At 40.7% G+C, this 18,403-nt stretch overlaps 1 protein-coding gene across 1 annotated transcript in view; it reads left to right on the forward strand.

Moving 5' to 3' along the window:
* The first annotated feature begins 3,618 nt into the window (after positions 1–3,618).
* The window catches only part of LOC309564212 (alpha-2-macroglobulin-like protein 1), a 254,662-nt gene continuing 239,877 nt past the window's right edge, over positions 3,619–18,403 (forward strand). The window contains exons 1-3 of the mRNA XM_082268839.1: positions 3,619–3,690; positions 10,711–10,894; positions 15,904–16,069. Coding sequence (XP_082124965.1) covers positions 3,626–3,690; positions 10,711–10,894; positions 15,904–16,069 — 415 coding nt within the window. The 5' untranslated portion in view covers positions 3,619–3,625. The remainder of the gene's footprint in view (positions 3,691–10,710; positions 10,895–15,903; positions 16,070–18,403) is intronic.

Raw genomic sequence — 18,403 nt, forward strand, 5'->3', positions numbered from 1 at the left:
AATGGTAATATGGGCTTCTAGGAGCAATTTTGGTTGGAATAGTTTGTGTAGAGTAATACAATAATTGACCAATTCCACAGGTATTTGGTGAGCCTTTGATTTGCAGAGATCAGAATAGAAGGAGACAAAGATACTGGCAACTTACTCTGTCCAACAAAATTTTCCTGACACCTTCTAGGTATGTTACAGGGGATATAATCAGGTCTGTAGCGGTAGGTCCGTTTGTTGTTTTTGTCCCATGCTCAAAAAGCCTCTGACTTTTGTATATAGAAGATACAGAGGCGCCTCTGAGTGTACACTGTAACATAGATTTATTCAGTAAAAAGGTGTAGTTGAGAGAAGGAATTACATTTAAAAATGCAAAAAAGGAGTTATTTACACAAAATTATTATTTAGATTTACATATACTTTCACAACAACCTCACATTGCTTTATTGAACGAGCCAGTAGAGAACTTGCCTTGGTCCATTTAAAAACTAATCTTCTTTATGTTTCCAGCTGCTAAATAGGGATGATCGAACGGTTCGGGTCGACCATCGGTTAGACCCGAACATCGGGTGTTCGAAATTCAGCCGAATTCCGAACTTTTTGCGGTAAAAGTTTGGAATTCGGTCACCAGAACCGCGCAAAATGCAATGGGACAGGAATTTGGCTTTTAAAGCCTGTGATTGGCCCAGAAATGTCAGTAAAATCCAATGAGGGGGGCAGGAGTCTGCTAGGAACGTGATTGGAGTGACTACGGGGACCAGAGGCCAATCATGAGTGAATACGACCCCCAGTATATAACATAGCCCCGCCTAACCTCTAGCACTGTAATACAGAGGCTTTTGAAGAGAGTGGAAGCATTTGTGTTTCTCCTGCTGCTTGTAAAGCTCCAGTGTCTTTTTGCAATTATCTTCTGCTGTATGGAGCTGTTCTTTTAGTGTGAGTAAAGGGATATGCAGTGTAGTTAGGGCACTATATACCACTATAGTTAGATTCAATAATCTAGTTTTTGTAGGGATACTTTTAAGTGTCAGGGTGACCGGAGTTTAGGGTGACCTGACTCCGCCATGCCTGGGTGACCGAACTCTGCCATGTCAGGGTGACCGTAGTGTAGTTTAGCTGACTCTGCCATACCAGGGTGACCGAACTCTGCCATGTCAGGGTGACCGTAGTGTAGTTTAGCTGACTCTGCCATACCAGGGTGACCGAACTCTGCCATGTCAGGGTGACCGTAGTGTAGTTTAGCTGACTCTGCCATACCAGGGTGACCCCACTCTGCCATGTCAGGGTGACCATAGTGTAGTTTAGCTGACTCTGCCATACTAGGATGACCGAACTCTGCCAAGTCAGGGTGACCGTAATGTAGTTTAGCTGACTCTGCCATGACAGGGTGACCCCACTCTGCCATGTCAGGGTGACCCCACTATGCAGATTTTGTGTTGGGGTATACATATATATATATATATATATATATATATATATATATATATATATATATATATATATACATATATATATATATATATATATATATATATATATATATATATATATATTTGTGTGTGTGTATATATATGTATATGTATATCTACACACACACACACATAAATATATATATATATATATATATATATACACACACACATATATATATATATATATATATATATATATATATATATATATACCCCTATACAGAAGTTCAGATGTCATGCCTTTCCTCCAAACGGCTTAAAAAAAACGCCTGAAAAACGCCTGAAACAAAAACACCCAGGTGTGAAAGGAGGGTAACACCATCCCTGCGCTACTGAAATTCTAAGAAAATAATCTATTTTTTTTTCTGGTTCTGGACATGCTACAGAGCTGAAACTTCACAGGTACACTTTTAGACCCCCGCAGACACTAAATCCAAAGAAATCTCTTTTTTTTTTTTTCAATAATTTTTTCAATAATTGGCTCTCTATCAAAAACAACAATTTTTAAGAAAATTTTTTTGCCTGATTCATAGTCCCTGGGGCATGACCCAGAACCCTAGGCACTTTTTAGGGGCATTTATTGGGTTTTAGGGCTTCAAAATGGTGTTTTTTGATTCCAGAAGTTCGGGTCCCATTGATTTCAATGGGGTTCTGGAATCCGAACCGAACTTTCGTGAAATTCGGGTGTTCTGGTCGAACCAAACTTTTCAAAAGTTTGATCACCCCTACTGCTAAACTCACAATAGCCTGGTCGTGGAAGACATCTTCGGTGTGTATGTCTCTGTACAGATGAGAGGTCTCTGGGATTATGCTCAATGAACAACTTACTAGTGTAGTTAATGATACAACTAAACGATTTGAGGCTATCTTGAGCCCTTGGGCTGATTATGTTCATATAAAACTCTAAGGGTCTTAGTTATGTTAATCCTGATCCTATAGTAGCTCTGCAAGGTCCTCTTCTCTCGAGGTTCCCCCATCTTTCCTCCGTCTTCTCTTGTGGCTCTTCCTTCATTCTCTTTCTTTTCTGTTTTTTTCTTCTACTAGGGCTTAGCCCTAAGATTTGATGAGGCTGTGAGCCCTGATATTTCCTTTGTTCAATGGTTTATACCAGGGGTCTACAAACTTCATGAAAAAAGGGCCAATTTACTGTCCCTCAGACTCTGAGGGGGCCAGACTGTGGCCAGCGTGAGTAGAAAATGCCCTGGCGTCAATGGGAGTAGAGAATGCCCCATGATTGGCATTAGTGGAAGGAAGCGTGCCCCAGCATTGGTTTCAGTGGGAGGAATAGGGTCCCACCATTGGTGTCAGTGGGAGGTTTAGTGCCCAAGCATTGGTGTCAGTGGGAGGAATAGCGCCCCATCATTGGTGTCAGTGGGAGAAATAGTGCACCAACACTGGAGTCAGTGGGAGGAATAGTTCCTCAGCATTGGTGTCAGTGGGAGGAAACATGCCGCATTGTTGGTATCAATGAAAATAGTGCCCTATTGTTGGTATCAATGACAAGAATTATGCTTCATTGTTGGTGTAGAAGAATAGAGCCTTGTACTAAGGGGAGCAATAGTGTCCCGTAGGGAAAGGCAAGCAAAGGGCAACATCCGGCCCCTCAGGCCACAGTTTGGAGACCACTGGTTTATACTATAGAAAACACATTACTTACCTGCCAGGTCCTTTAATGGATGAAAAGCAACTCTACTGTTTCGTCTAGCCCCCATTTTGGGTTAACTTGACGGCTACTGGTTGGACTTTAATCTATGCATATTAATCTATGCATATTATGCTATGCTCACTTTCTTTTGTCTCTGGCACCAGGGCTCTGGCTGTTGTAATGATTAAAATGTTATTTCTTGATATATAACTTTTCAGTAAAAAATATATAGAATGTAGATTTATAAATACTTTAAGGGGTCTAACTATAAAGCTGCAAGAGATGCCTTCACCAAACATTCCCTGGTGGAAAATCAGTCATTGCCATTCAAAACACATGGACCTGTAAGGTTCACCTGCAGTGTATGTTTGCTAAATTTTAGATTTGCTATATATATATATATAATGTTTATTATAATATTATAATATTTTATACTGTATGTCTCTACTATGAGTTAATTTTGAAAATCTGTAATAACTCTTCATTATCTTTTTTTGTATTTCTCTCAGAACTGGGCATAATGATTTGGGTCCTGTGTCTTCTTTTCTCCCTGAAAGGGGCACTGGCTCTGAACGAAAGGAAGCCGTGAGTATTTCCTAATCAGTTCCAATAAATTAGATTGTATCTAAAGCCAAAACTTTTTTTTTAATTTGGATAGAGAAGAGAGTGGTGAGAACCCCTATTAGTTTTTTCACTCTCTGTCCCATTTGGGAGCCTTCTGTTCACATCCTGACTCAGAGACACAACTGAAATTGACACAATCTCTCCTAAGTAAGGAGAAATCCCCTCTCAGTAGACATCTGTACAGGGGTTCCTATTGGAAAATTCTTCCATCACCTCTTGTTACAATGACCGCTGTAAATGTTCAGATATTCACCACTTTCTGTCTCGGTGACATTAGTCACCAAGACAAATAGAGAGGGAAAATATTGACAGCAACAAACCATGTAATCATCATGTCAGTGCTTACATGGGAACCACATGGCTTTATGTTTTAGGAAAAGGGTTTATTGTTTTGATTAGGGTTGAGACTAAGATTCTGGTTAAAATTGGGGTTAGCTTTTTTGGCACCAGGAAAGGTCGATGATAAATAACACCAGGGTACCCTGAAAGACCAAAAAAAACCTTGACCTTCCCAACTGGCTTCAATGCATTTAATTAGAAAAGGTGAAAGTTTGGTGGGCTTACGGGGACTCCAATGCATTTCGCCAAATAGTGAAATTTCATCAAAATGTCTTGACTTGAAATTCCAATTAAAATAAAACTCCCAATTGTGGTCATTCCTGAGTCAGGGAGGAGACTTCATAAAGAGTGTCTAAGAGACTTTTAAGAAATCCGATGTGCCTCCACAAGACAAATGTCGGTGCAGGTGACAAATCCTGTCATCAAGTATGTCATACCAGACCCCAAAAAAATACAAACTCATGACAAAATGATGTAGAAGCCAGCCCTGTTATACTTCATAAAATGATATCATCTGTCCCAGATCAGTGCTGGAGGTGTGGAGAAAACAGTGGCACTTTACTCCATATACGGTGGACCTGCTCATCTAGTAGACCCTACTGGGCATCTATATTTTACCTTTGCCACTTGATCATGGGAGTGACTTGGCCTGAAATGCCTGAAGTGGCTATTTTGCCTATCATATGCAGATCAGCTACAAAAATTAGAAAAGGTCTTCTTCGATTCCTCCTAGGTCAGGGATCCATAGACACTGGAGAACGCCAGTTGTCCCTTCTATAAGAAAATGGGTGTGAGAAATCAACACTATTATGATAATGGCCGAACTGACAGCTAGCATCCAAGATCGATATCCAAAATTTACAACAATTTGGGCAGCTTGGCTTAAATTTTCTAGCTTATCCAAAATTCAGTCATTCTTGTGATTCTACTTAGCACTCTTGCTGCATGCCTTGAACGGTTGCCAACAAACCCTCACCCAGAAGCTTGTCTTGCTTGTTCTCTGTTTCCTCTCCTTTCTTCCTTCTCTATTCCACCTCTCCCTTTCTTAGCTCTCTTTTCTTGGACCCTCCCAATGTCTCCTGTTTAACACTACCTTGTGAGACCCCCCAGTGCCTTTTATACTTTGGTCCTCAGGGAACCCACGAGTAGGATTGTTTGCACTGATGACCACAACAGATCTGGACAAGTGCAGATCTCATTATCCTTAGCAAGATTCACGTCCAGAAAATGTACGAAAAACACTGCTTTTGAAGTGATCGTATGATAATCTAATCGTTAGTACACAGCTTTTCAAGCCATTTAATCAGTACAGTTTTCGTCTGAAAATACAATACATTACATCACTTCCGCATTTTTATTCTTTCGTACGAGAATTTTCATAACTTTAGTAACCTCTTCATTTTTGATAAGGAGACTAGAATGAAAAAAAAAAAACAAAAAACGATGATCATTTGTCCGATAATCTCATTGTGTGTACCAGGCTTTAGGGACTTCTGACCCCACCAGCAGAAGATATGTAGATTACTCTCTGTGTTCCTATGTTTCCAAGAGATAAAGTCAGAACAGTAACATGACTTTGTGTTAGCCCATTGTAATGTAGTGTCTTTAAAATGGTCCTGTGTGTACGGCTTATGTTTCATACTGTAAGTTATAAAAACACTAATAAAAATGTATTCTTTAAAAAGAAAAAACGCCATAGTGTCAGAAAAATGTCAGTGGGGATTTACTTAACCACTTAAGCCCCGGAAGATTTTACCCCCTTCCTGACCAGGGCCTATATTGCAATTCAGCACTGCGTGACTTTAACGGACAATTGCGCGGTCGTGCGATGCTGTACCCAACCAAATTTGACGTCCTTTTTTTCCCAGAAATAGAGCTTTCTTTTGGTGGTATTTGATCACCTGTGCGATTTTTACTTTTTGCGCTAGAAAACAAAAAAAGAGTGTCAATTTTGCAAAAATAACAATATTTTTCAAATTTTTTTAAATATGAAATTCCCCAAAAAAAATGTAAAAATCAAAATTTTTTAACATTTTAGGCCAATTTGCTTTCTGCTACATATGTTTGGTAAAAAAAAAATAGCAAAAAGCGTATTTTGATTGGTTTGCGCAAAAGTTATTTATTGCTTTTACTAACTAAGGGAAAGATTTTTGTCATGTTTATTGTTTTTTTTTAACGAGTAATGGCGGCGATCTGCGATTTTTTTTGCGGGACTGCAACATTGTGGCAGACAGATCGGACCCTTGACTGACATTTTTGACACTTTTGGGGGTACCAGTGACATTACTGCAGTAATCAGTGCTATACATATGCACTGTTACTGTAAAATGACACTGGTAGTGAGGGGGTTAACTTTTTTTGAGAGGGAGGGGTTATGTGTGTCCCTAGGGGCGTGATTCTAACTGTGATTGGCTGTGGCTTGAGGTGTATGAACAGTGATCAACTGTCCTACATAGTAGAACCGTATGATCACCATTCATACACAGGGGAGAATGACAAGCGGCTTGTTTACATTAGCCGTCTGCCTTTCTCCCTCTCCACCCGACGATCGCTCGCTCCCTAGACCCTCACAGGCTAGCGACGTAGCCCTACGTCGCTCTGCCTGTGAGGGGCTGACTGCTGACGTAAATAGTCGTGCGACAGTCGGCAAGTGGTTAAAGCGGATCTTCACTGCATCTGAGCACCACAAACCAAAAACGCTTTTTAATTAATTTTTATTATTCAAAGCAAACTCCCCCATCCATCCATGTCTCCATGCTTTATTTTGCTGAGAAATCACTTTGAAAATCTCCCCCCATGGCCATCATGGGTAAGGGAAAAGGATTCATGTAGCATTTACTTCCTGCCCTTAGCTCAAGTATGTGTGCTTAGCTGAGTGTGCTTAGCTGAGAAAACCTCTCCTGCTCTTCTCCCCTCCTGAAGACTCCTGGGACATATGACATCATTTGCCTAGGCAGGAAACCAGGAAGTAACTAAAGAAATGTAAAAAAAAAAAAAAAGTTTAAAACAAGTAAATATGATATGCTTTCCAATCTATTTTACTAATGCTAGCATCAGGAGGATTAAAAACAATCAATATTGATTAGGAGAGTGAAGTTCCACTTTAATTCTGCTGAATGTACACTACTTAGCAGGAAGCAGGGCCTGCAATGTAATAAGAACATATATACAGTGGTGATCAAAAGTTTGGGCACCCCAGGTTAAAATTTGTATTAATGTGCATAAAGAAGCTAAGGAAAGATGGACAAATCTCCAAAAGGCATCACATTACAGATTAGACATTTTTATAATATGTCAACAAATATTAGATTTTATTTCCATCTTTTACACTTTCAAAATAACAGAAAACAAAAAAATGGCATCTGCAAAAGTTTGGGCACCCTGCAGAGTTAATATCTTGTACTGCCCCTTCTTCTCCAAACGTACCTTTGCTCATTCCGGCCAAAAAGTTCAATTTTAAGCTCATCGGTTCACAGAACTTGTTTCCAAAATGCATCGGGCTTGTCTATATGTTCATTTGCAAAGTTCAAACGCTGATTTTTGTGGTGAGGACGTAGAAGAGGTTTTCTTCTGATGACTCTTCCATGAAGACCATATTTGTACAAGTATCTCTTTATAGTGGAATAGTGTACCACAACTCCAGTGTCTGCCAGATCTTTCTGGAGGGATCGTGCAGTCAAACGTGGGTTTTGAATTGTTTTTCTCACAATCCTGCGAGCTGTTCTGTCTGATATTTTTCTTGATCTTCCAGATCTTGCTTTAACTTCCACTTTTCCTGATAACTGCCATTTCTTAATTACATTCCGAACAGAGGATATTGACATCTGAAAACGCTTTGCTATCTTCTTATAGCCTTCTCCAGCTTTGTGAGCGTCAACTATTTTCAGTTTCAGTTTTCTAGACAACTGCTTAGAAGATCCCATGGTGCTGATTGTTTCGGGCAAGGTCAGATGAGTCTGGGCATTTAAAACCTTTGAGATTGACATCACCTGGTCTTCCCTTCCATGAAACTGGAAGGTCTCAGCCTTGCAAAGGGGCAGTGCATGCTATTAATTCTGCAGGATGCCCAAACTTTTGCAGACGCCATTTTTTTGTTTTCTGTATTTTTGAAAGTGTCAATGATGGAAATAAAATCTAATAAAAATTGAAGAAAGAGAAAGATGGGGCTTTACAGGCCGGTGGGAGCAGAAGGATCAGATGCAAAACCAGTATTGTAAAACCAAAATTACATTTTATTGATAAACATGAAATAAAATACGCATGGACAACCATGCATACTTAGAAATGACAGACTAACATGTATAGGTAAAAACATATAAAGTCACTAGTAATACAGAAACAATCCCCAAAGGGGATATGACCACAAAAGCCTGTGTAGGATGGAAAATGGGTCTCAAGTTGGATTCGGTCAATGTAGGTCCCCAGCAAGCCGACGCGTTTCGCTCAGGGCTTCCTCAGGGCCTGAGAGACCATAACAGACCGGTGTTTCTATAATAATATAAAGGCATAATCAAATAAGTATTAGTCAGTCATATATTTCGAGGTATATCATACATAGATTCATCACATTTTAGTTACATTTGGTTGCGGTTTTGTACTGACCCTTATTGGTAGTGACTCATGCTAGGCGACAAGGTTGTAGTGATGACAGATGCTGTTTGGAAGATTTTACTTCCGTATTTCCGATAAGAATTCTTATACAAAAATCATCGACAGATTAATTGCACTGGATCCAATACTTTATAGTCCCCACTGCGTCACCAATGCCAGGGCTGCGAATCAAAGCACCAATAGGCTTGTAAGCCCGTGTCCATTCTAAGTCCATAGAGGTCCTAGACATATTTATATAGCATTATAACCCACCTTCTAGGTTTACCCTCACTGTAATCTCTTGACCAAAGAATCGCAATCAGAAAAGGCAGTAGTCCTCTCCTTGGCGTATTTCCAAATTTATATATATATATATGTTCATCAAATAGGTATGATGGATCTGTGAGGTGGAAAGGATGGTAAATTACCACACATACAAGAAGGGGGTGAGGCCAAGAGGATACCATTGATTTAGTCGAGCAAGATCAACTATATCACACATACTGGCTGTATTTAAAATAATGTCTAGAAATGAAATGAAATATTGTCACCCACCTACTTCTACATAGGAGTGGCTTCAAACAGGACACGAATCAACCTTCTCTTTGCGATTCAAGAGATGCTGATGTTCACGGTCTAAAGGCCCTGGATAGTGGCAGTGAATGACCTGAAGGAAGGGATCCATATTTGAAACATGAGAAGAGATTCTTCTGCCACATAGCTACATTTTCAGGCTGCAAGATCATTCCAGGAGAAGGAATGTTGTTATATTGGGGAGAGAAGAGGGCCAGAATAAGTACACCTACCTCTTCTTAGTGTGTAAGGTACTCCAGGCAGGAAGGGGGATGCTTGTGTGTCTATTTTTCATTTATATGGACAATTGGTCCTGGGCTGATTAGCCCTGAAAAAAAATAGTTCACAGGATTAATCAGATTGGTTATAGTGCCCCAGCCAGTGCTGCAAGTAGTGCAGCTCCAATGGTAAATAGCCTTTAGATCCATATGTAGTATCGCATTACTTACCTCCATCTTCAACTCTTCAGACAGCCTGCCTACCTGCTCCGTGTTCTAGCTGGATTATATATAGGGAGGGTGTTGGAGGGGACCGCCTCCATCAAGCTGTTTTGGCGCTCAAACATTAATATCCCATACAGGTGATATCTATGTGTGTGTAATTGCGGTCGGCGGCGGCGCCGCTCGACCGCATCACTTCCGGTCGCTCCGGAAGTGAAGACATAGTCTTCTTACCAATCAGATCGCAGTTGGCGGCGGCGCCTGCATCTCCGCATCACTTCCGTACACAAAGGAAGTGCGGATGTATGGCAGACGGAATCCTTCACAGCCGTGTTTACCACGCCCCCCAGCCCAGGGAACATCACCTCAAAGCAGATGCCATAATGCTGCATCCCCGGCGTCCCACTCCCACAGCTCCCTCTATTGGTATCTCCTAAGATATGCTCTGACATACATCCCTGCCTGACAGGGGCCCATAGGGGACCCATAATTGGATCCAATCGTGCAGAGAACCATACTCACAATATATATATATCACCAAAATGTTGTGAGACATATATTATATTGTAATTTCAAAAATTATTTTTTTAAAATAAAATCTAACTTTTGTTGACATATTATAAGAATGTCTAATCTGTAATTTGATGCCTTTTGGAGATTTTACCATCTTTCCTTGGCTTCTTTATGCACATAAATACAAATTTTTACCTGGGGTGCCCAAACTTTCACCACTGTAGCTGTCCCCACATGGATGAACAGAATATTAATATTTTACTGCTCACAATCACATCTGGGTCTTACAATAAAGGCAACCATTTGTTTTTGATGGCTTACTTAGAAAATTTAGCATATGGAAATAACTGGATGATTTTTTGCTTCTTTTTTCTTTCATGTAAGTGTTCAAGTGTTAAAGACGTTTACTATTGTTCTGCCAAGCCCTCTGATGTCCTCTAAATGAATAAATATCTGCCATGTAATAATAAAACTGGGTGTTTTGTGTTTCTCAATGTATGTTTTTTCTTTTCTTTTTCTCTTTTAGAACGTTTGGCCTTTTTTGTCCACCTGACCTCTACTACCCATCCAAAGAGACATTTTGTATCCACACTTTTGGTGACCTTAATGGCTTTAATAATTTGGAAGTGATTTTGAAAACCTCAGCTGGAAACCAAGTTCTGTACACAGTGCTGCCAAACATGCCGGCCTGGCACTGCCAGTCCTTCCAGGTATGAATCAGTGGTGCTCCAGATGAACAGAGACCAAGAGAAAATAAGAGATCTTCTAAAGGGTAGTATAGTTATATGTAGATGGAAAGTATGGAAAATAAATGTAGTAAGTGTATATTCACATTTATAAAGTCTCCATGCACAGTGTGGGTGGTTGCACTTGATGCTCATTGGGTTTTTCTGGAAATTATTGCACTACGCTAGGTTGTAAACAGATCTGGTGAACAATGTTAAAAAGGATGAGGTCCCAGTGTGGGACCAATGTGGGGTTAGCACAGGCGCCCATTCAGTAAAAAGGTGATTCCAAGTGGATTCTTTAGGAAGGTCGGTATTTATATCGACTGCTTGTTTGTGCTGGTGACTAACAACTGAAGAACTTAGAAGACTGATCCAACATACAGTATGTACTGTACATATTTTCCAATAAAGTGGCCAATAAAGAGCCACGAAATGCATTGACACCCGTTTTATGATCAACAAATATGGGCCTTCCTGAAAAATCCCCTTGGAAGCAATTTTTTTTTTTTTAAAGAGTGCCTCTGCTGACCACGCATTGGTTCCACTTTGGGGCCTCATCCGTTTTACCTTTCTTACAAGTATGAAGCTCAGAATGTTTTTTTAATGTTGATGATGGAAGAAAAGGGCCATAACTATACTCTATAACCAAAAGTATTGGGATGCCTGACTTTACACGCACATGTATTTTAATGGCATCCCAGTCCTAGTCCGTAGGGTGCAATATTAAGTTGGCCCACCCTTTGCAGCTATAACAGCTTCAACTCTTCTGGGAAGGCTGTCCACAAGGATTAGGACGAGAAGGCCTGGATCTCAGTCTCCACTCTAATTCATCCCAAAGGTGTTCTATCGGGTTGAGGTCAGGACTCTGTGCAGGCCAGTTATGTTCCACTACCCCAAACTCGCTCATCCATGTCTTTATGGACCTTGCTTTGTGTACTGGAGTGCAGTCATTTTGGAACAGGAAGGGGCCATCCCCAAACTGTTCCCACAAAGTTGGGAGCATGAAATTATCCAAAATGTATTGGCATGCTGACGACTTAAGAGTTTCCTTCACTGGGACTAAGGGTTCAAGCCCAACTCCTGAAAAACAACCCCACACCATAATCCCCCCTCCACCAAATATTGAAGAAAGGAAAACGCTGCTCGAGGTGTATAGTGTGTAGTAATTGCCAGGAGATAGGATATCCCATAGAGTGCTGGCCCCGGCCCGCCTTCGTGGGAACACTTGTAGAAAAAGAAATAGCCGCACATCCAGGGATTCCAATAAGTTTCAAATACCTTTAATTCCAAAATGTTGCAAGTGATGACACTAAAGACACCAACATGAAGTATTTCAGGAAAGTGCTGTACCGGAGTGATGCCTGCAGCTAGAGGCATCACCCCGGTACCGGCGACCGGCGTCTTGTAATGACAACAGATACAGCTGAGAAGCCACTCGGCTGTCATTACAAGGAGCGGAAGGGGACCTCTCCCCCCCTCCCGCAGCCTTCCTGAGGCTCGCTCGGGTCTCCCGCCCCACCGGGAGACCCAGGTAACCAGCCTGCACCAGCCGCCGAAGACCCAATCAAAGCCGCATTTGGCTCTGATCTGGTCTCCATGTAAAAACCCGGAAGTGATGTCATGACATCACTTCCGGGTACTCGGTGCCAGATTAAAAAAAAATGACAGCAATCAAAACAGCCAAACTTGGCGTTTTAAATGCTTTTAAGTGCAGGGGAGGGGTTTGGGGTCTTCTATACCCCCAGATTCCTCCACAACAGTAGCGGTCAAGTGCTAAAAATAAAAAAGTAAAATGTTTGTTAAATGTACGAAAATATCAGCCAATATCGGCCGATACCAATATGCAATGGCCAAAATATCGGTATCGGCAACGAAAAAAAACCAATATCGGTCGATCATTACACTAAACCCAAAAACAAACATTTTATATTACAGCTTACCATTTCTTAGATATGGTGGCGGCATTCGTTTTCTTTTTTAGGCACTTTTCCTTTATTTTAAACTGGTGAAGTTATATTTTAACTTCCTTTAGCAGACCAAGCAATTTTGCAATAGTGGCAGTTAGAAGGTTGAAACAAACCATTTAGCACATACAGAGTGCTGGCAATGGTCAGCTTTTCTTCATTTATGTTAAACTTTGATTTATTCAGGTAAAACTTTTATCCCAAAAGGAAAAAAACTGTGTTAGTGGAAGTTCAGCTTTAATATGTTGCTCAAGTACATCTAAATATGCTAGAAGATCTGACACTCCCCTTTTCTCAGACTGACAATGCTGCTGTCCAAAGGTGTCTCTGTTGCTTCTCCATTTAGAATAGAGACACCCTAAGACAGGAATTGTGTCACCAGCAGGATCACCAGGTGAAAAAACAGAAAAAATAAAACAAATGCACCCACCACACTTATGGTTTGGAAACTGCAACATATTACATTTTTGTTTTTATGTTTAATACCACTTTCACTAGTGGTTAATAAAAGGCTAAAATGTTGTTAAAAAAAAACTTTGTTTTTGCTTATATTTTTAATTACACATTCATTTATGTTTAATTTCACATTAAAATTAATCTCCAATAAACTTTTGTAAATAAAGTTTTAAATATTTACTCATGCAGTGCCAACCTAAATACAAAAGAAGAAAGAAAAAAGAAAATGGTGTATTACCACAAATAAATAGTTGATTATCAACTATTGACTGCGTGACCCACTAGGCCAGTGATGGCGAACCTTGGCACCCCATATGTTTTGGAACTACATTTCCCGTGATGCTTAACTGCACTGCAGAGTGCATGAGCATCATGGGAAATGTAGTTCCAAAACATCTGGGGTGCCAAGGTTTGCCATCACTGCACTAGGCGTACACCTATACAGGTCTACAAGGCTTCAGAGTAATATTATGGCATCTGGAGATGTGAGGACCGCATCACAGGATCCAACTCAGAGGGAACACAAAATCATGGCAGGCATCATAGCGCAATACCATTTATTGTAAAAAATGCTTAAAAGTAAAAAAGTGTTCACTCACAAGGTTAGTGCCATGCCGGGCACCTGGAAAAATCTATCCAGAAAAAACGTCACTGCTCCGCTGATCCCTGGAGCCAGCGAGCGTTCCACCAGATGGAAGTGACGCAATGCGTAACCAAAGAGCCCACCCCTTTGCATTTCATCATCAAGACGTTGTATGATACTATATATATATATATATATATATATATATATATATATACAGTATCTCACAAAAGTGAGTACACCCCACACATTTTTGTAAATATTTTATTATATATTTTCATGTGACACTGAAGAAATGACACTTTGCTACAATGTAAAGTAGTGAGTGTACAGCTTGAATAACAGTGCAAATTTGCTGCCGCCTCAAAATAACTTAACACATAGCTATTAATGTCTAAACCGCTGGCAAAAAAAGTAAGTACACCCCTAAGTAAAAATGTCCAAATTGGGGCCAATTAGCCATTTTTCCTCCCTGGTGTCATGTGACTCGTTAGTGTTACATGGTCTCAGGTGTGAATGGGGAGCAGGTGTGTTAAATTTGGTGTTATCGCTCTCACTCTCTCATACTGGTCACTGGAAGTTCAACATGGCACCTCATGGCAAAGAACTCTCTGGATCTGAAAAAAAGAATTGTTGCTCTACATAAAGATGGCCTAGGCTATAAGAAGATTGCCAAGACCCTGAAACTGAGCTGCAGCACTATGGCAAAGACCATACAGCAGTTAAACAGGACAGGTTCCACTCAGAACAGGCCTCACCATGGTCGACCAAAGAAGTTGAGTGCACGTGATCAGCATCACATCCAGAGTCTGTCTTTGAGAAATAGATGTATGAGTACTGCCAGCATTGCTGCAGAGGTTGAAGGGGTGGGGGGTCAGCCTGCCAGCGCTCAGACCATACACCGCACACTGCATCAAATTGGTCTGCATGGCTGTCGTCCCAGAAGGAAGCCTCTTCTAAAGATGATGAACAAGAAAGCCCGCAAACAGTTTGCTGAAGACAAGTAGACTAAGGTCATGGATTACTGGAACCATGTCCTGTGGTCTGATGAGACCAAGATAAATGTATTTGGTTCAGGTGGTGTCAAGCGTGCGTGGGGACAACCAGGCGAGGAGTACAAAGACAAGTGTGTCTTGCCTACAGTCAAGCATGGTGGTGGGAGTGACTTGGTCTGGGGCTGCATGAGTGCTGCCAGCACTGGGAAGCTACAGTTCATTGAAGGAACCATGAATGCCAACATGTACTGTAACATACTGAAGCAGAGTATGATCCCCTCCCTTCAGAGACTGGGCCGCAGGGCAGCATTCCAACATGATAACGGCTCCAAATACACCTCCAAGATGACAACTGCCTCGCTAAAGAAGCTGAGGGTAAAGGTGATGGACTGGCCAAGCATGTCTCCAGACCTAAACCCTATTGAGCATCTGTGGGGCATCCTTAAACAAGAGGTTTGAGGGGACAGCAAATTTACACTGTTATACTAGCTGTACACTCACTACTTTACATTGTAGCAAAGTGTAATTTCTTCAGTGTTGTCACATGAAAAGGTATAATAAAATATTTACAAAAATGTGAGGGTTGTACTTTTGTGAGATACTGTGTATGTATGTATATATATATATATATATATATATATATATATATATATATATATATATACATACATACAGAATCTCTCTCTTTGCATCCCTGTTGGGCAAATTTTCTTCTCTTCCTGTAGAATCATTGGGACAGGAAGTGAGAGAGGTTCTCCCCAGTGTCCCCATCCAGCCCTTACCCAATAAAATCATAAGCTAAAAAAAAAAAAAAAAAAAAAATTTGCTTTATCTTTAAGGGTGCTAGTTCAATATAATAATACATTTTTTTCCATAATAGTTAAAAATATAAATAATGAAATAATAATAAATATGAGAATATTTAATATAATTATATATTTGTAATACAATTAATAATAGACTAAATATAAATAATATTCTGTCATTTTACAGGTTCCTGAGCCTTCTAAGGTCACTGAAAAAGTTCATATTGAGGTTCAGGGAATTGAGGCTGGAGGGAACAAGGTTCAGTTTGAGAGCAAACCTCTGACTTTGCGCAGGGAAGCCATTGGAACGTTCATCCAACCAGATAAATCTGTCTATAAACCGGGACAAGAAGGTGAGTTTTGATGACACATCGAGAAAACATGAGCAGCTCAGCAGCATAAAACATTTTTTAGCTTGACACACAGTTTAAGCAAAGTTTGGGAACCACCGCCATATCAGCACACATAATCGTTATCTACTGTACATGCAGCCAGGTAGGCATTGCAATTAGCTAGAATGCATAATTCGTTTTGGTTGAGTGGGGAAGGATTAGAACCCAGTTTAGTGTTTATCTGGGTCTCCATTACTGAAATTACCCCTCACTTCCTGTCCCAGTGACAACAGATTTAAAAGACAGGAGGTGAGGGAAAAGTTGCAACGGGGGTACAGACGGAAATACAGATCTAAGAACTGAGAGTCCAATTTTTTTTAATAATGGCATTTATTCACAACAAGAAAATATAAAACAACCAACACATTTCAGATGTATAACAATCTTCTCCTTTTTCAAGGCTACAAAACAAACACAAGACTGGTACACAAATGGTTGTAGATTCACTCATTAAATTTTAGATTCCATTTCATTAAATTTTAATACGTCAAGGTTTATTGATACATTGATCATTTCAATCGTTTTTTATTGAAGTTTTCAAAAACAGGGTAGAAAAACATCATACAAAGCATATAAAGTCCACAGTGCAAACAAAGGTGATACATAGTCACTTCCAGACAAAAGGGTGCAGTGGAAAAAGAATTTACATGGATAAGTGGCAGAAGGACCTAAATACAGTACCATTACGTTATGCTGTGGAGGATACAAAACACCACATGGGCATCCGCAGGTAGGGGCAATGGGGGGCAAATGCCCCCCCCCTGGAATCTCAACTTCCCTGTTCAAGTGGTTGTTAAGCCACTTTATACCATCCTGTCTGGTCTGTTTAATAATCCTGTGCCCCTGTGTATGGGTTTTAAAAAAATAAGCCGTAGTTTACCAGTTTTCAGAGGGCCGAGTGCCGCTCACGTGACCCATCAGCTCTCTCCTCTCCTCGTCTGACAGCTGCCTGCAGCGGGCGGGCTGAGGATTCCTCACTGATGTCAGTCGGGAGGGGAGGAGGAGGGGAAGAGGAGGAGAGAGGTGGCGGGTCACGTGAGCAGCGCTCTGAAAACTTGTAAAGAATGGCTTATTTTTATAAAACACAGACACAGGGGCACACAGGATTATTAAACAGACTGTAGACAGGATATGAAACTTTAAATAAAACTACAGCAGCAGGAGGGTAGGGGGTGGTCACTGACACAGGAGCAGACAGGCAGGGAGGGAGGGGGAAGAGAGGACAGAGGAGGACAGGAGGGCTGCGGATGACGGAGGCACGTGAATGGACCACAGTGCCAGGGCTTAGCAGTCATGGTATACCGTGGTCAGTTTACAGATTGGAGGATCAGCCAGGTATTTTAGGTAATAGAAGGGGCCAAATTACACAGCAAAACACTGTGCTGTATAACTGCTTTATTAGAATTCTTTTTTTTTGTTATGTAGCAAATGCTTTAAAAATAAATGCTGCTGTTTGCTCTTTAAATATAAATACTCAAAATAAGTATAATGACTAAGCCCCTCTCCTTCATGACATTGTTGAAAAGTGGCAGAGCATGGGTGACCTTAAAATGTTGCCCCCCCCCCCTAAAAAAAGTTCTGCGGACGCCCATGCAACACCATAAGCCCGGACCCCCCTATTGGGAACATAACGTGTCCAGAAGCCCACAATTCCCACCTCCACCATTGCATCATCAGAAGTAGCTTGGTCCAAGTACCTTCCATTCAACGCTACGAGTGTTTGAATGGACCTTCGGCAAGGAAGTCATGAGCAGGGGGAAGGAAAAGGAGAAGGGAAAAGAGAGAAGAACAAAAGAAGGAAAAAAGGATAGACATTATAGGAAATGGACTATTAACGGGACAGTCGTAACAGTACCTCCGTAAATTGGTCTTAGTATGATCAATGTGCAGGTGTGCAAAACTGCCTCTTGGGATGACTGTTGTGGACATCCCAGAGGGCAAAGGAGGCACAATGCCATTCTCAAAAAATGAAGAAGTGCCTCGTTGCTGCATCAAAAGGAACATTTTTTTTTTTTAAAATTGGAATTTTTTTTTAATTGTGGCAGGGTGGAGGAGCCACAAAGAAAGTTGTTTTATTGGCTGAAGTTTCTCTTTCACCTATTTGAACCTTAACATACTTAGGTGAGTGAAGGAATCTGTGTTTCCATAACCATTTGCGTACCTGTCTTGTAGGGATTTTTATGTAGCCTTGAAGAAGGGGGATCTTTCACCCGAAACATGTTGGCTGTTTTATATTGTCTCGTTGTGAATGAAGACCAATATCAAAAGATTTTGGATTCTCAGTTTTCTGATCTG

The sequence above is a fragment of the Pelophylax lessonae genome, assembly GCF_965119305.1.
Source record: "Pelophylax lessonae genome assembly, chromosome: 9".
In the NCBI taxonomy this organism is placed as follows: domain Eukaryota; kingdom Metazoa; phylum Chordata; class Amphibia; order Anura; family Ranidae; genus Pelophylax; species Pelophylax lessonae.